This window comes from Cucumis melo, chromosome 11, assembly GCF_025177605.1.
Source record: "Cucumis melo cultivar AY chromosome 11, USDA_Cmelo_AY_1.0, whole genome shotgun sequence".
Lineage (NCBI taxonomy): Eukaryota > Viridiplantae > Streptophyta > Magnoliopsida > Cucurbitales > Cucurbitaceae > Cucumis > Cucumis melo.
The window spans coordinates 2,526,078-2,543,539 of record NC_066867.1 but is presented as its reverse complement, the minus strand read 5'-3'; the positions used below and the strand labels follow the sequence as shown (position 1 = coordinate 2,543,539).

The following is a 17,462-nucleotide window of genomic DNA, read 5'->3' as shown; positions in this document are numbered from 1 at the left end:
CTAATTTTCATTTATCTCTAAATAAAAAACAAATTAAATCTAATATTCATTTTTAAACTTATAAATTATATATTAGGTTAAAAGTTGCTAATTTGAATAAAAATGTAACAATTTAGTCCCTGAACATTGGTTTGTAACAATATAATTCCTACACTTTTAAATTTGTAACAATTCTTTTAATTGTCTAACAATTTAATCTTTAAATTTTTCATGATAACCAAAAAAAAAACAAACCAGATTAACTATAGGCTCAATAATTTTATAAATCTAAGTTATAAAATAATAAAAATCAAACCAAAATTTGATGAATTATTTTACATTGAAGATTAAGTTGTTACAAATTTTAAAGTATAGAAACTAAAGAAGGTTTTTCCAAATATTTTAAAATGAATCAAAATATTTATAAAATTAGAGCATTTTCAAATAATACAAAGAAATAAAAACTATTTGCGTAACAAAACATTAAATTCTTTTAGTTCATTTCAATTTTTTTCGCTATAATTTTAATTTTTTATTATTTGTCATAATTTCTCTATTTTTAAAACTATATTGTTATATATTAAAGTTAAACAAATTAATTTAACACAATCGTAGAATTAGAGTCTAGAGGTGAATTATTATTTTCACTATAGTTTAAGGACAGAAATATATTTTATAATCTACATATTATTATTATTATTATTATTATTATTATTATTATTATTATTATTAATAATAATGAAAAAAAAAGGGAAAAAAAACTGTCCACTTTAAATATCTGTCCCACCCGATTGTTTAATCACCAAATCTGCATGCACTCCCTCTGTGTTTACCGCCTCCCTTATTAAAAACAAAACTCCCATTTTAGTGAGAGAAGAAAGAAACCACCCCTTTCTTTCTCACTCCCTCCTCCTTGGGCTTCCGAACATTACATTGCATAATTTTCAGATGGATGGATTGATCTTATTCTTCTTCGGTTTTTTCTTCTGATCATTTCCGTTTTTGAAACCGCGAACGGCGCCTAATTTCCTTTTTGCCGTTTTGATTTCTGTTCCGAAACATGGCTATTCAATTGCAGTTACACAGCCGGGATTTTGGCATCCATTCTACTACTGCTCCTCCTCCTCCTTCTTCTTCTTCTGATCATCAGTTTCATCAATTATGTCATCTTCTTAATCATCATCATCTTCTTCTTCAACCACGAGAAGATCATCATGCTGCTCAAATATCCGGTAATAATAATGATCATCTTCTACTATTGCAGCAGTACTGTTTGACTCAGTCTGATCTTCATCAATCTCTCAGTTCTTTCGTCTCTGAAATGCCTAGCGATCACATCGATCGATTCATTCGATTACAGGTAGTTTTTAATTTACTTCGATTTTTATTTTGATTTTCAATTAGTTATATGTTTTCGTTTTTGTTGTTCTTGAGTCTTTCGATTTCTTTATGCTGTAAAACAGAGTGAGAGATTTAGATTACTTCTACAACAAAAGATTAATCAACAAATCGGAGTGTTATTGAACCAGATCGAAACAAGAACGCGCGTTCTGTTTCAGCAGAAGGATGAAGAGATCGCTTGTGCGAATATGAGAAGAATTCATCTAGAACAATTATTGACGAGATTACAAATGGAGAATCAAGAACGGAAGAAATCCGTACAAGAGAATCAAGCAATGGTAGCCTCGCTTAGTCGCGCACTCAATCAAATCAGAGAAAAAGTTTCATTATGCGCGAACGACGCTGAATCGAACAACAATAACAACAACTACAGAAACGGAGAAGACGACGCCATTGATTACGGAAAAACGAAGAAAAAGAAGAAGAAAATGATGATTTGTAAAATCTGCAACTCTCGAGTTTCGTGCGTTCTGTTGTTGCCTTGCAGGCACCTCTGTTCGTGTAAGCCATGCGAGAGTACTCTCGATTTTTGCCCCGTTTGCAACACGACGAAGAAAGCCAGCATCGAGGCTGTGATTTTCTAGGCAAATTTTCCGGGAAGAAACGTTTCAAGTTGAAAACGAAGATGAACAGATCAAACCGTCTCACTCTTTCGGTTGGATTTTCGAATTATATCCTCTCTTTTTTTCATCATCATCATCATCATCATTATTTTTCATTGAAGAACAAGTAATTGATTTCTTTTTCTTTTTGGAAAATCAAACTATACAGAAAACAAAAATTATTCATCGATTTGTTTGTTACTTCTTTTACTTAGCTTACTTCATTTTTAGATTTTGCTACACCTCGGCTGATTTGACTCGATTCCATTGCTGTTTTCTCTTTATGAATTTTCCTTTTATAATATGAAAACTAATTCCAAATTAGATTTAAATTTTGTTTTTTCCTTAAAATGTCTTCATTGATTATCATCAAATTTGTTTGTATATATCAGCAGAAATCTTAGGTCATTTTATAACAAATTTGATTATGGTAAATGTAAGAACGAAATTATTATTATTTTTATTATTTAAAAAGTATATGATGTTGAATTTAAATATGGAAGGTTTTATAATTAAAATAGGATTTAAACTCATAACGAATCGTATCGTTTTATATTATTATATAATTCTTTTGTCGGATAGTAAAGTAAGCAACAAACTAGAGCATAGTTCACATGTAAGTTTTTTTCATCTCTACCTTTCTCGTCTAATTATAATATTTTAGTTCAAAAATCATTTTAAGTTTGTTTTATTTTAGTTATTATACCATATTTTCACCAAATCTTATAGGGAATTGTTGTAGACAACAAAATTGTTAGAATTTGTTTACCAAATACTGCAAAATTTCAAACAGATTTAAGATTGTGTTATATTTTTTAAATAAATTGATTTAGTTTACTATATTTAAAAATACTCATAAAAATGTTATTTAAAAAAATTCCAAAACCTTGATAAAATCATATTTCAATTTTTAATCTTGTCTATCGCCGGTAGATTTTGGGTAGATTTTGTTATGTTTTGCAATTTTTTAAAAATGTTGTTATACACCTAATTATTATTCCTAAAATTGTTAATCATGACGTAGCATTTTGTGAAAAGAAAAATATCGGGGAACTTAGATAAAGAAAAAAATATAAAAAAACGGCCATCATGTAAAATATCAAAAATGCCTCGTCAACGTTCTCATCGTTTAGATTAGGATCGTTTATATTTGCTAGACGATCGTTTAGATTTAACTATCTCAAATCTAAACGATTTTTGGTATAAACAATTTTTTTCAATATTCTTTATACACGATCTTTTTAATTTTGGTTATTCTAATTTAAATCCCTAACAAATTTTTTGAAGCACGAAAGACGATTTTTTTTTCAATATTCTTTATACACCTCTTTTAGTTTTTGGTTACTCTAATGTAAATGTCTAACCAATTTTTTCAGGATTTTTTATACACCAGTTTAAAAAAGAAGAGAAGAAAGTCGATACAATGAAAAAAGAAAAGAAAAAGAAGAAACAGAGATTTGGTGACCCAAATCTAAAAAAATAGGAAGATGGAAGAAATCACGTGAGTACGAGGAAGAAAGACATAAAAAATGGCAGAAAATAGAAAAGGATGGAATAGCAAATCTGAAATATTTAAAAAAGGACTAAATTTATAAGCTTTGTTATCCGGAACGTAAATATTTCATGAGGTTTTAGAAGAATAAATTGAAAAGAAAATGTAGGCTAAAGTTTACATAAGTGTGTATTAATTAATGAGAGGTATAAGCTAGATGGGAGGAGGAGTAGAAAGCTACTGGTACATACAAGTAGTGTATTCATGGATGTGGGCCTTGGAAAAGTTAATGTAGAGAAGATATGTGACATCAATTTGAGGCAAGACACAAAGTCCTAGGTGCAAGGCAAAGGTAGTTTGTCAAATCACTCCAATAGTGTGTAACATTGAATCTAGTACCCATGGACTATAACAAAGTCGATCGATCAATTTTACTCGTTGACTTTCGAAATAAAAAGTTATATTGCAACTTGCTATTATCATTTGAGATTTGTTTATTATAGTTACCAATCATTACAGTCTACTTTGATTTTGTTTATAATAAGTTATGCACGAATGGTTGATTATTTAAGTTTTTTTTCTTTCTTATCATACGAGCCTTGGATATATTATTTTGTCAACCACGTGAAATAAGCAATCTTATTTTCTTAATTAGTGCATAGGTCAATCGTATAAGTTATATATTTGTAGGTTAAAGATATAAATATTCTTAGGATCATCGAATTTATATAATTGGGTGTTGAATGTGGTATTAGTTGAAGTTGGCCGTTGAAATGATCGTATATGTTAGTTGTTGGAGGTGATAGTCGAAGCTGACTGTCGAAGCTAGTCACACAAAGATTTAATCGTTGGAAGTGGTCTTTACTAAAGTTGTTCATTGAAAGTGGTTGTCGGAATCGATCGTTGGTGGATGGAATTATTAGAAACATTGAAGAGTTGGTTATTATAATTTTTACTCTTTTTTATTTTAACACACTTTCCAAATAGATTATAGTAGCCCACCTTAATAAATTGGAGTTTCAAACAAGTCCAAAATCTTAATGTACTGTTTCTTTCTCCAATTTCCAAGTTTTTGTATATCATTATTTTCTAAATTTTCATCTTCTTATAAAATTACCGAATCTAAGACATAGCATTGAATTTTATATATAAGCGCCAAACTTTTGATGGCCTAATATGCTCATAAATTTTTTAAAATGTTAAATATGTTGGTTTATGTTACATAAAATTGAAAGTTTAAAGATTTATTAGACACGATATTAAAGTCCTAAGACTTATTGAAAAGTCTGTACCAACTTGTACATAGTCTAGTTGGCTCATGCATAAATGATATACTCATTTCAAGGAGATAAAAGTTTGAATCATTTCAGTTCTGTATATGTATATTTTGAAATTGTATCCACTTAAAAACAACCACCCAACAAGACATTAATCTTTTTTTAAAGTAAGGTTATAAATACTACTTTCAGTTAGGTTAAAATCAAAGCTAAATTATGTTCTTTTGTTATAGTTGTAACTAAGTTGATCGTTTAGTCATACACAAAAAGAGTCCTATTAATAAAAATATCAAAACTTATATTGGACTTTTGAGTAAAAACAACTCATTTGATAATTTACGTACTTTTTTAATTTTTTTATTAAAAAAAAACATTCATGAAAATGAATATTTTATCAATATATTCATCAATGAGGCATGAAATTAATATCCCAACAATGATTTCAACATCAATATTTTAAATTTTAAATGTGATCAAGTGAAGAATTACAAAGATATCGAGGTCAAATCCACTTCAACTAGATGACAAAACCATGCCAGAAAATTATCCCACCAATATTGAGATTTATACTCATTTTGCTACCATACTTTGAGAATGTCAAATGTGGCGAAACTAAATTCTACGTTACATCCTTATGGTATTAGAGATTTACTCAATTACCAATGTTGTCAAAGTTAACACATCCTCCTTCTCGCTCAATAATTGCAATTTTGTCATACTATTCAAGTCCACCACCAAAGCCAACATGTTGGCTTATGACATGACAACCTGTAAAGCCAAACAAGACTACACTAGCCTCATCAAACAACACATCAAAAGTTCCTTGCACTACCCCTCCCAAATTTGCAATGAGCATGCTCGTATAATCTCGCAACACCCAACTCCTATGTTAGAATTTATGTCCATAATCTTGAATTCAATAAATTAAGATCTCAAAGCTATCTTAAGTAAACTTAAACTTTATGTAGAGACATAAATATGAATCAAATTTGAGTATATAGTCTAAACGGTCTATAGTATACAAATAAGATTGAATAACTTATTCTAGGGACACTATGGATAATGCGGCTCGCTTTGTAGTTAGTACAAATGATGTGTTCCTGAATCATTCATGTGGATACATGAAAGTGGGGTTATCCTATGTAAAGTGTTTACATAAGATTGGAACCATGAAATAGTAAATTTTACGTTATAACACCGTTGACCGTATATAATTTAGTATTTCGATTATTGATGACCTAGGTAGCTTAATCTTAATCTTGAGTTAACTATATAAACTTCAGTTCACATAAGATTATTCTTAGATCTGTATAGGTGAAGGTTGTTTCAACATCTTCAACCCAATAATCCTCCCATTTTAGAGGTAAGACTAGTGGATAGCTGAGAACATGGGGTGCAAATTGGAATTCATTATTGCCCATCATAGGGTTGGTAGATAGGTTGTTCCCTTAAGGACTGAATCTAGGTCTTGGACAAGAGATCTCACCCTCTCATTGGCTCGAGAGGGATTTAATTTATTGGTTGAACCTTGAACCAATTTTCAATAGTAAATTAGTGGAGCTTAAAGAACAAGATGTTATCTCGAGGGTAAAATGGTATTTTGACCCAACTGAGTCCATGAACAACATATGAAAAATTAACTTACTAATCATGGTTATGTCAGATGGACACAAACATATTTATAGCGAGAGGAGTGCAACTATGAAATTTTAATGGAATGACCCATTAGTTTAGATTAGCTAGGTCTAAAATGGTTTAGCCAGTTAATCTCGGATCGTTAGAGCCCATAATTTATTGTTGCATTAGGTTTTCCTGCTAGCTCATATGAAAGAAACTTAAAACAATATGTTGGATTCATTCGAATTGTTCGAATTAGGTAAAGAGAGAGAAATTGATAAGTATATGTGATACAACGATCGATTTCAGTTCAGAGATGGAGTTATAAAATATGATTTAAATATCAATAATATGAATACAAATTCATATTCAGAAGCTTGAAAATGATGGAAATGGTCAAAGTTGAGAAAAGTCAAAATGTTGACTTTTGACTTTGAAAAGTCAAAATTTGCTCGACTTTATATTCAAATATGATTTGAATTTCATGAAAATGAATGTGGATTCATGCTTGGAAAGTCAAAATTATTCTAAGAGAAAATATGGTAAAAAAAAGTCAAGATATTGACTTTTCGTCAAAGTTTGACTTTGACTTGAATGGTGAAATGATCATTTTACCCTTTGATTAAAAGTAGTAAAAAATCCATCATTTTGTTGAACAATTCCACTAACTCATGGTGATGACACCAAATCTCCTAAGAGATAGTGCATTGTTGCATAATTCTACTAATTCATTAGTGGGCTAACACAAAATTCAACATTTTGTTGGATAAGCCCACTAATAGTGAGCTAAATGGAAGCTCATAGTGATGACACCAAGCCTACCAAAAGTTAATGGAATATGGGATGTTAGGCTTTAGTGAGTTTAGACATGCAATAGTTGGATGTATTTTGTCTATTCAAAGGGTGATTTTTCAAATGTGATGACCTTTTTTACTCTTATATGATTTTTCCTTAAAATTATTAATCCTCAAATAATTTTTCAAACCTTTGGCACTCCTCCAATTTCTATCTCTCTCTCCAATCCTCTACTCATTGAGTTCAACAACTCGATTTTAAGTTCGAAGAATAGTAGGTCAACTCTAGCGGTGGTCTAGTTCATGTTCGAGTAGAGATTCAAGCGATTATAGAGCTACGAAGGTAAGTTTTTCTTAACCCTAATTTTAATTTAATTATGTATTTACATGTTTAATAAGTATAATTAGAGTGAATTAAGTTCATATAATTTTCACTACGCATGTCTATTGTTTCCATCACCTCTTCCTTTGCTTTCCATCCCATCCTAAGTATCATCATAAGATAATGCCAATGGCCCACCATTGAGTTTGTTGTACTCGTCTCTTCTTATTCTTAATTTTCAAAGCAAAGTCCAAAATTGATTCAAGCAACACTCCAACTATGTCATTTCCCCTATGAAAGATCGCATGATTACAGGACTCCCAGAGACACCACACCATCACAAGCAAGATCTCTAAATCTCAAGATTTTTTATGGTCTAGTATCCAAGTCAAGTAATCAATCTCTATCAAACCATTCCTACCACACAAAACCAACCCATCACTAGCAAAAAAAAAAATGAAACCAATAACTTTAAGTACCCAACAAATTCCAAAACAAGTGTCTTGTTGTCTTTGCCTCAAGCTCATTTTGGATCTTAACAAAGTACTTGTTTCCTAAATAACACCTGAATTCCTATCATAACAACTCTTATCCTCACAAAAACTTCGCTAGAAATATGAAAGATTTGAACCCAAATATGTTAAAGAAAGAATCCATTCCAAATGAATATTGTCCCCTCGACACACCCTCGAGCAAGCTCTCAAGACTCTAACAAGATGTCAACAATAAAAAAAAATATAGCCTACTTAAATGTCTCTAGATCCCCCCTCAAAAAAAAAAAAAAAGGAAGGAAGAAAAAGAAAAACCCATCTCTCCCACCCCTTGTCAAGACACATCCTTTTCCAACTCCAACAAAGGAACCAATTTAAACTCTCATTTAAGATTTCATTTGAAAAATCTTTTTGCATCAATCTTTGTCGTCCATTTTGTTAATAAAGCTATATTTACAAGAATTTTTGATCATATATTTTAATTAATCTTAATTTCTTTTGTTTCAGTTCAATAATTGTGGGACATAGATTGAACCTCCCACTTTTAAGATAAAAAATTATATTATTTATTGTTGAATTAATCTCACTTTGACATTAATTTATAATCTTCATTATCTTATTTCAAACAACTCAAAAGTTAAGTCTTCGAGAGCATATATTGATATTTTCTATAACTTTCACATTTTGGAAGTCGTGTATATAAAGGCTCGAGCAATGATAAAATAAATATCGTACTTATAAATCAATAAACTATTTTCTGATATAACAAAATGAATCAAAATATTTACAAAATATAGAAGAAAACTACATCTACGACATAACTTAATAGACACGTATAGAAGCCAATCTTAGTGATTGATGTTATATTCGGTTATATTTATAAATATTTCTTTTAGAAATTTGGTCATTTAAAATAAAATTTTTAATAAATATATATTTTAAAAAAATAATGATAAAATAAACCATAGCCCTAATTGTGAGTTTGATTTTAGTACTCATCTTCTCTCTCTGGGTGTCAGATTGAAGCTTTTCATATGCAAGATTCCGCCATTGGAGCCCGACTTACTGACGTTCTCATCAAGTTGGTCTCCTCGATTTCTCAAACCCATTACCATCTCTCCGTTCTCTCTTTTGCAGCTTCTTTCCCTCTTGGTTCTTTCCTTTCTCCTCTTCCGACTGGTACGATTCAACTTCTCTTCTCTAATTCCTTTGATTTATGCCCTCATTCATCATCATTCCCTCCTTGTTCCTAATTTCACCACTTCCCTTCTGTTCCCGCCCCAGATTCCCAATTTTCATGGGCCCCATTTGTCCCACGATCTTTCCTCAACCTTCGTTTTATTAAATGCTCTGACTTTGCTTTCTCATTGCAGTTATTCCGTTGCTTTGCTCCACTGTTATGCAAAGAATCCGAATAAATAATCGATAAAAGGGTAGCCAGCCAGTCAAGGGTTTTATTTATCTGCCGACCCGGGCCAGCCTTTTCCCCTTCAGGTTCTTTCTCTCGACCCTTCTATCCATCCATCCTTCTATTTCTTCCTTACTTCATTTTTCTTATTGGATTCACTGAATGTTTTCTTTGATTAATTTGATTAGTTGTGTTTCCACGTTTTTGTGGATTTGGGTGCAATACTTAATCTTGGAAATGTGCTATGGATGCAGGAGTTATAAATTGGTTTCTAGAACAGTTCATTTGACTCAGTTTTGAAGTCGTTGAGAAACTTCCATGGCTGATAAGTTGGTGAGGAAACAAAGTAAATTGTCTGTGTACCTTTACGTTCCCAATATTATTGGTGGGTATTCAAGTTTCTTTTGTTCTTGTGTTTGTATTCTAAAATTTATCGCTTGAATATCCTGCTCCTACTCGAGAAGTCCAGAAGCCTACTTAATTGCTGAAGTTGGGACACTTAGATGGTTTCTTAAAATGATTTTTGAACTGACATGCAGGTTATATAAGGGTTCTCATGAACATTGTTGCCTTTGCTCTATGCTTCTCAAATAAAATAATTTTCTCAGTCCTCTATTTTGTCAGGTGAGTGCTTAACTTCCTAGATTCCCTTTTCTTTTCCAGCAATATCTTAATTCAAAGGAGGAGAATTGGGATGTTTTTTTTATTGAACTCATGTTTTCAGCTTTGTATGCGATGGTATAGATGGGTGGTGTGCTCGCAAATTCAATCAAGGTACTTACTTACTCTATTTGTGTTTTTGCCTGCTATATGTATACGATCAAATCCTTGTGAAAAAGTACATATATTAGGTGCAATTATCTGGTTCATATTATGGTTTCTGTCATTATTCTCTTTTGTTATCTTTTTTTTCTCTTTCTGTTGTTCTGCAATATGAAAAATTTTTAAGTTTGAACAGGATTAAATGTTTGTAATTTCGTGATTCCCAGTGTTGAGTACTTTAATTGAACTAAGTGAAAGAATAACCTGTGCTTGGTAACTTTGACTTATTATGGTATTGAACTGTTACTGTTTTTTTTGGAAAAGAAGTACATTATAGAGCCCTTAAGTAGTTGCCCATGTAATTTTCTTATTGAAAGGATGGTTCAAGTGCTTTCAATAACTTGAACTATGATAGTCATTTAAAAAAAAAAAGTCATTTTAAATTGGACAATTATCTGTAAAATGTAATGTTTTCTTTAATGATTCAGTTTCCACGTTTGGGGCTGTGCTGGACATGGTAACAGACAGGTACAATTTTCTTTAACCTTTTCATCTATATTGGCGTATAAAATATGGAAATTCAGTATACTACTGGATCTTTTGTGCTTGTTATTATAACTTTATATTGATATCAAGCCCTTCAGGGCATACGACCTTGCCCTTGATTGGCAATTTTGATCAGAATCTGCTGTATCACAGGATTAGCACTGCTTGTCTACTAGTAATTCTATCCCAAGTATACAGGTAAGGATTTTATCTGTATAATAAGTCTGCTAGTTCCAAGTGTTCTTTGAATGACTAGAAAGTAATTAATCGAAAATATTTTAATGTACTTGATGGTTGTAATGCAGGCCTGGTTTGACTTTCGTATCATTGCTTGCTTTGGATATTGCTAGCCACTGGCTTCAAATGTACAGGTATCATATTTCTTCTCTTTTTCTTGATCATGAGTTTATTTTCTCCTTTACTGTGCACAATTATATTTCTTATAAGCTTATAGGTGAAGTTAAATTTAATTATATCATCTAATACTCCTCACTAGTGACATTGCTGCATCTCTGATTTTTTTTTTCTTTTTTTTTTTGGGTTTACTATTACCTCAGTACCTTTTTGATAGGCAAAGCCAGTCATAAAGATGTCAAAGACAGCACCAATTGGCTGTTTAAGGCATATTATGGAAATAGGACATTTATGGCTTACTGTTGTGTGTCATGCGAGGTAATCTTAAATTCTGTTTAATTAATCTAATTTAAAAATCATTGGTCTGCTACCACCTATTCTCAATCTCCATTTTCCAATCTCCAGGTTCTTTACATTATTCTATTTCTTCTGGCGGAGAAGCAAAATGAGAATTTGATGGATGTAAGTATAGTTTGTCGTTAGTGTATTCATTTTATGTTGTTGGTTGGACAACTCTCAGTGGTTTGAACTTACTACCTTTTTCAGGTTATATTACACTCCATACAACAAAAATCATTCCTCTCACTTTTGGTTGTAATTAGCTTGTTCGGATGGGCAGTGAAGCAAGCTGTTAATGTCATACAGGTAGCTCATCAAAATCTCTACCTCTTTGTAAATGGCTAGATTTAACGGTGCTCTGTAGGAATGCTTCCCGACATGACTGCCTAAGTTGTAGTTGAAACTTCAGAATTAATCTGCCTGATTTACACATTCTAGTTTTAGTATATGATCATTGGGCTTCCGTGATAAAAAATATCATCTCAAAGTAATACTTAGGTGCATTATGGGATGCACTCATCTTTGTGCATCTTCTTCTTATCATCATTTACATTAAACAAATAATTAAATTATTTCATTAAAAACATAAGAAGAATTTGCCACATGTCATGGGGATGCATTTGAGTATTTTTCTTATTCTCTGTGAGAAATTTGTCCAATTTTAAGTTGAGGGCTTGAATCATCTTCCACTTCTAATATCAACTATCCTGCTTGTTTCAGATGAAGACGGCGGCAGATGTTTGTGTGCTTCACGATACCAACAAAAAACAGAAGCCATGATAATGAGACCTTTGTAAAATTTGTTTCAGTAAAGAACTCTTGTCTTGCTCCCATGTCAAATAGTTTGTAGTTTTAAATCATATTTGTTTCGAAAATAATCGATGCAGTTTCTTCTCATACGTGATTTATAAACTTTTTGCGTTTTATGTTTAAAAATTGTTCCCTCATGGTTGGTTGGCTACCATATATAGAAATTGGGAAATTATACTTTGTAGAAATCTTGTATTTTATCCACTCTAATATTGGCATTTCATTTCTTATTACTAACAATGAGTAGTCTAGTCTTAAGTTAACGGAAATTAATTTAAGATTAAATCAGAAATTGTCCGAAAACAAAGTTAGAACTTTTAGGCCTTGGGTTCAATAAAATTCTCAATCATAGAAACCAAATTTATGATCTAATGTATCATGTACTGCAGAACTTTGTAACTCCGATTTTGGACAATGGAAAAAGGTTATGCAAAATTATTTTCAAATTTTGGACTAGGAAAAAAATTGTGCAAAATTATTCATTTGAAAATTAGAGTCGATCAAGAATTTTATGTTAAAGATCTAAATCTCTTTGTACTTTAATTGTTTCAAGAGAGCTATTAAACAAAATTTGACTTTTAACTTTTAAAGAAGGAAGTTACTAATTACTGTTAGTTAAGTTTACCAACTTTTTGGCAACCGTGTAATTTTAAATATCAAAATATTGCGAGGTGCACAGATCTAAATCTCTTTGTGCTTTAATTGTTTCAAGAGAGCTATTAAACAAAATTTGACTTTAACTTTTAAAGAAGGAAGTTACTAATTACTGTTGAGTTAAGTTTACCAACTTTTTGGCAACTATGTAATTTGAAATATCAAAATATTGCGAGGTGCACTTAAAAGAAAATTTTGCTGTAAGCATAGTAAACAAACCTTTTATTACTAGCATATTCTTCTAACAATGACAAGGAAGCAAGAAAACTGTCAAAATGATGAAAATTAGTAAAGGCTAAACCCAAAATACTGACTAATGAGAATGGCAAATCCAAGAGCAATTGCTATAGAGGAAGCAGCCCAGGTGAGCTTCTCCGTAATCCTGGGCACTCTCTCCTTTAATGCCTGAGTACAAGAACCTATGAACACTGTATAACTTCCCATTGCAACTACAGTACCTACCAAAAACATCACAAGAAATGCAGCGCCGGCCACTCGAGAAGGCAATGCGAGCGCAGGTAATATCATCATCAAAGCATCTGGTTGTAGCCCGTGGACGATACCTGTCGCGAAAGTTGCGAAACCTATCTTCTTCTTGCCTTCTGATGGGTTCTCTAATGCCTCATAAATACTAACATCACACTCGCCATTGTCTAAGGCGACGCAAGGAGTAGGAACCTCCGTAGCCTCCCTAATACCTAAGGCACCGATTACAAGCAGAGTAATACCAACGACTCTTGTGCCCCAAGTACGAATAATTTCGATATGAAGTCGGTCTTTCAATAGAAGAAATATGAGGCCGAAGATAACCTGGCCTGCGTCATGGCCACAGCCCCAAAGAGCTCCAACAGCAGCACTTTCCATGCGAGTACGCCCAATGGAAAGGGGAGCCAAAGCAGCAAGATGGTCTGGCCCAGATAATGTGTGTAAACATCCGGCAAAGAAACCAGTCCAAGCACTGCTCAATAGTTCAGATCGGAAAAATCTTCCCCCAAAGGTGGCAGCCGATGGACCCCCAGTCGTAGCTGGGGAGTATGCAAAAGCTGAAGGTGCAAAAACTGGTTGGATCAAGACCAGAATAGCAACACAGAGTGCCATAAATGTCTTGGTAATTTTTGCCTAAAATTTTGTAATATGTCAATTCAGTAAGTTCCAAAACCAAATGGAAATAATATTTGATAATTGACACATAAATACAGTAGCTAAGCCAAAACTCCTGAAACAAACTATCACAATTTAGCATGATGCATTAGAATTAAGCTAGTGTTCCGCAAGCTAATAAAACAAAACAATAATAAATTCCGTGCACACAATAAAATATGGATGTTGGAGCAAAACCAAATATGTAGTATAATTGGACTGGAAACCCAAACGGAAGAGTCTAATGGAATTAGACATGCTAAGCTTAATAAGCATCTTATGTCCACCATAAATTGATTAGCAAAAGTACAAGAGAATAAACCAAAAGATCGTAGACTTCAAATCCAGAAGAAGTTGGTGTGTTCCTATCTAAATTATATCATAAAATAATATCTATATTATATTTTTCATTGATCTACCTTTCAAAGCTACTATTAAAGAACACATACGGACTTGCTCACTTGCATTATATAGGCTGCTTTGAGGAAAATATGGGACAAAAGAATCTTCCAGGAGAAATACAAGACATCAAAAGACAATCTTGAATCTGCCATTTTTCTGCTTTTTTTCTGGTTGTAAAGATATATAACTTTGAAAAGCCAGAGTTTTTCTTTCCTTATTGTTAATTGAAAACATCTTTCGTATACCATTTGATTGTTTCCTTTTGTACCATTGAATATCTTTGGATTTTTCATTCTATTAGTGAAATGGTCTCTTATCCTGAACTGAATATATATATATATATATACCATTTTTTTCTAGTCGGGGGGTTGTGTTTATAGTCCAGTGGAGGGAATGGCGGAATAATAAGATTCAAGATTTAAAATCCATCTACGAAATTTTAGACTAAAAAAGAACAATACAGCAGAACTCGTACCTTTATGACGCACGCCATGTGAAGAACACTGGTTGACAAGCTAGCTTATCAACAACCTTCACAAGTTAATAATTACCTATCCCCATTAGTTCTAATCTTATTTTTAACTAAGCAAACCTGCATCTGAAAATAGTTCCTGAAAATAACTAAACTTTTTTCATTTGAAGACGTACCAGCATATCAGAAATGTTGAGATCATTGATGAATGAATGAATTGAATACAGATCAGCTCCAGATGAGAGCTATACATATTCAAGATTTAGTAGTGCCCCTTAAAGTGAAGTTAAAGAATCTGGGAAGTTCCATACTTGACTCTTGTTTAGCCTTCACTTTGATTGGTTGTTCTTCCTCCTCCCCGGACTCTCATGGCATGTAAATTTTCCAAGAAATCACTCCATTTGAAGAAACTCCCAGAAACTTATTTCTGAGGAAAATTCTACTAAGATCCAGATTGCAGGTGAGTTTTTGTAGTTTTCCCCTATCTAATCAATCACTAACAAATTTCTCCCTTTTCTTTTGCCTTCAAATGGCCAAAAAAGAATGTATTATAAATTATAATTGTTTCACTTTGATTCTGAACTTTGAGGAATACAAAATCTTCCACCTACAGAGGGATAATCCAGTCCCCAAATCTCTATGGTGGAGCAAATAGGTGATCCAGACTTTTCCTAGATTTACTACTCCTTCATGGAATACATTGACATTGTCAAGTTGAGGTATCTCCTAGTAAACTTTCTTTTGTAAGTATTTATTTACTAGAAGATCGTGGACCAATTGGAGAACTGGATTTCTCAGGTACATTGGATTCCCAAATGAGCTTTCTCATTCAAATAGCAAGGAGACTTTCACTTTGGCACAGCTTATGATAGGATATCTCTTTTGGATTTTTTTTGTTGGTATCCATTTTCCACATTTCCAAATCAACCGTTTTCTTTAGCTATGAAGGAGATGTAGGGTCAAGTATTGAAAAAGAATTGCAAGAGAATTCATCTACTTCCAGCTTCATTGCACAGAATCCAAGTTGGATCAAAGTTGCATCTATACCCAATTGATTCATCGCATTTCAGTACTTCTCTATCGTTCATCAACCTTAAAAATTCAGGTTCTGAGGTTAAGACTAGGAAATGTTTTCCTTGTGGCTAGAAGCAAGAGGGTGCAAAAAGTAAGTTTGGAGGTGAAGCCGCAATCCTCAAACCAAAAGTTCTCCCAAATTCTGATTCATGGGTATCCCAAGTACGAAGAACGCATCCACTAGTCCAACAAGTTTGGCTATAAACTTAAAATTACCACTTCAACATGAACATACAGAATGATATCAATTTCAACGGCTCAACAATAGCAGTATAACACAATCATATACCCCCAAAATCTAAGCTTATGCTAAATCACACGATTAAAGACAGAAGTTAAGGGAAAGGGGATTAATAAATCCAAAATCTCTCCACAACAATCATTAACCAAACTAGCAAGATACTTAGAATCACTAGAAAACTACTATAATCCCCATTCTCTTTTCCCCTTTCCTGTCCTCTTAATAAGGAACAAAAATTACATTACTCATCAATCAGTGTGCAAACCAGCACTCCAAACACAGAGAATTCATCAAACAACAGAGAAATGGAGCATATTGATTTCAATTAGAACAAAATGCTTCATAAACAACAATGTCTCGGAAACAACAGCCACCAACCAAATTTCTCAACATACCTTTCGTTCACCTGAGGGAAAATTGTCAATCTGCTGAAGAAAATGAGGTTTTGACACCGACCCATCTCGAGAATCATTCAGAGATAGCAAAGTATTGGAAGAAATAGGCAGAGAAGAAGAAGATAGAATTGGGTTTTCGTTTCTGGAAGAGAACGAATGAACTCCAGCAAACTCGGAACGAGTTGATGAAGGGAAATGGAGCTTTGATGGGTCAATGCGAGCGAGTCGAGGAAGATGAGGAAGACGGTTAAGATGGGGTTTTAAAGGGGTTGGAGAAGGAGAATACAGAAGCCTGTCCATGGCTTCTGCTGGAGTTTTTGGATTCTGGGTTGTGAGGTAAAGAAAGATTTAGCAAAGTGGAGAAGAGGATTTGAGAAGATAAAGTTTGTCGCTCACACTGTTAAAACTAGAAGAATTGGAGAAGGTGATGATCCCATTAATTCACTTCGTGTTTGATGTTTTAATCATATCATCTAATCTTAGCATCACTCCTTTGTTTTTGTATGTCATTTTTCATAGTTATGAACTATGTTCAAATCAATTTACCTAAACTAAAATTAGAAAAATTAACATTTTTAAAAAAAGAGAGAAAGAAAGAAAACAAATACATATTTTTCTAAAGAATTTGGAAAGTTATATCTATCTTCGTGTAGTCTACCACTTTTCGATGGAATAAGAAGGTAGAAAAACGAGTGTTATTTAAACGATACCTAGATACCTTCTTGAAAATAGTTTTGAATATTTTGTTCTATAATATAATAGAATTTAACATATAACAAAGACCCCTGGAATCCTACAATTTTATATATATAATTTAGATTGAGTTTGTAATATGTTTTAAACAAAATAGAATTTTCTTAAGGGTTAAAGAATATAGATCACTACATTTA

The 17,462-nt window shown here is 32.4% G+C and overlaps 3 protein-coding genes across 7 annotated transcripts; 2 read left to right on the top strand and 1 right to left on the bottom strand.

Moving 5' to 3' along the window:
• The first annotated feature begins 798 nt into the window (after window positions 1-798).
• Window positions 799-3,971, top strand: LOC103497335 (probable BOI-related E3 ubiquitin-protein ligase 3). 2 transcript variants are annotated; one of them, XR_007815640.1, is made up of 3 exons: window positions 799-1,339; window positions 1,443-2,035; window positions 3,359-3,971. XR_007815640.1 is itself a non-coding variant. In XM_008459478.3 (2 exons), the coding sequence occupies exons 1-2, from the start codon at window positions 1,040-1,042 to the stop codon at window positions 1,962-1,964; spliced, it is 822 nt and encodes a 273-aa protein (XP_008457700.1). In that variant the 5' UTR covers window positions 799-1,039; the 3' UTR covers window positions 1,965-2,183. The 2 variants fall into 2 exon arrangements, 1 of the variants encoding a protein (XP_008457700.1); XM_008459478.3 differs by lacking the exon at window positions 3,359-3,971 and having other exon boundaries at window positions 1,443-2,183.
• Window positions 3,972-8,935: 4,964 nt separating this feature from the next.
• Window positions 8,936-12,281, top strand: LOC103497336 (probable CDP-diacylglycerol--inositol 3-phosphatidyltransferase 2). 4 transcript variants are annotated; one of them, XM_051079560.1, is made up of 12 exons: window positions 8,936-9,154; window positions 9,349-9,469; window positions 9,638-9,716; window positions 9,923-10,007; window positions 10,128-10,157; window positions 10,634-10,673; window positions 10,828-10,889; window positions 10,997-11,062; window positions 11,249-11,363; window positions 11,451-11,507; window positions 11,592-11,690; window positions 12,105-12,281. In XM_051079560.1, exons 4-12 carry the CDS (start codon window positions 9,940-9,942, stop codon window positions 12,162-12,164), a joined length of 597 nt encoding a protein of 198 aa, XP_050935517.1. In that variant the 5' UTR covers window positions 8,936-9,154; window positions 9,349-9,469; window positions 9,638-9,716; window positions 9,923-9,939; the 3' UTR covers window positions 12,165-12,281. The 4 variants fall into 4 exon arrangements, with proteins under 4 accessions (XP_050935517.1, XP_050935515.1, XP_050935516.1 ...); XM_051079558.1 differs by having other exon boundaries at window positions 9,638-9,768; XM_051079559.1 differs by having other exon boundaries at window positions 8,939-9,154; window positions 10,108-10,157; window positions 10,845-10,889.
• A 749-nt stretch (window positions 12,282-13,030) lies between these two features.
• Window positions 13,031-17,038, bottom strand: LOC103497337 (uncharacterized). Its single transcript, XM_008459480.3, has 2 exons — window positions 16,573-17,038; window positions 13,031-13,967 (listed from the first exon to the last, which is right to left on the bottom strand). Exons 1-2 carry the CDS (start codon window positions 16,870-16,872, stop codon window positions 13,134-13,136), a joined length of 1,134 nt encoding a protein of 377 aa, XP_008457702.1. The 5' UTR covers window positions 16,873-17,038; the 3' UTR covers window positions 13,031-13,133.
• Between the last annotated feature and the right edge of the window lie 424 nt (window positions 17,039-17,462).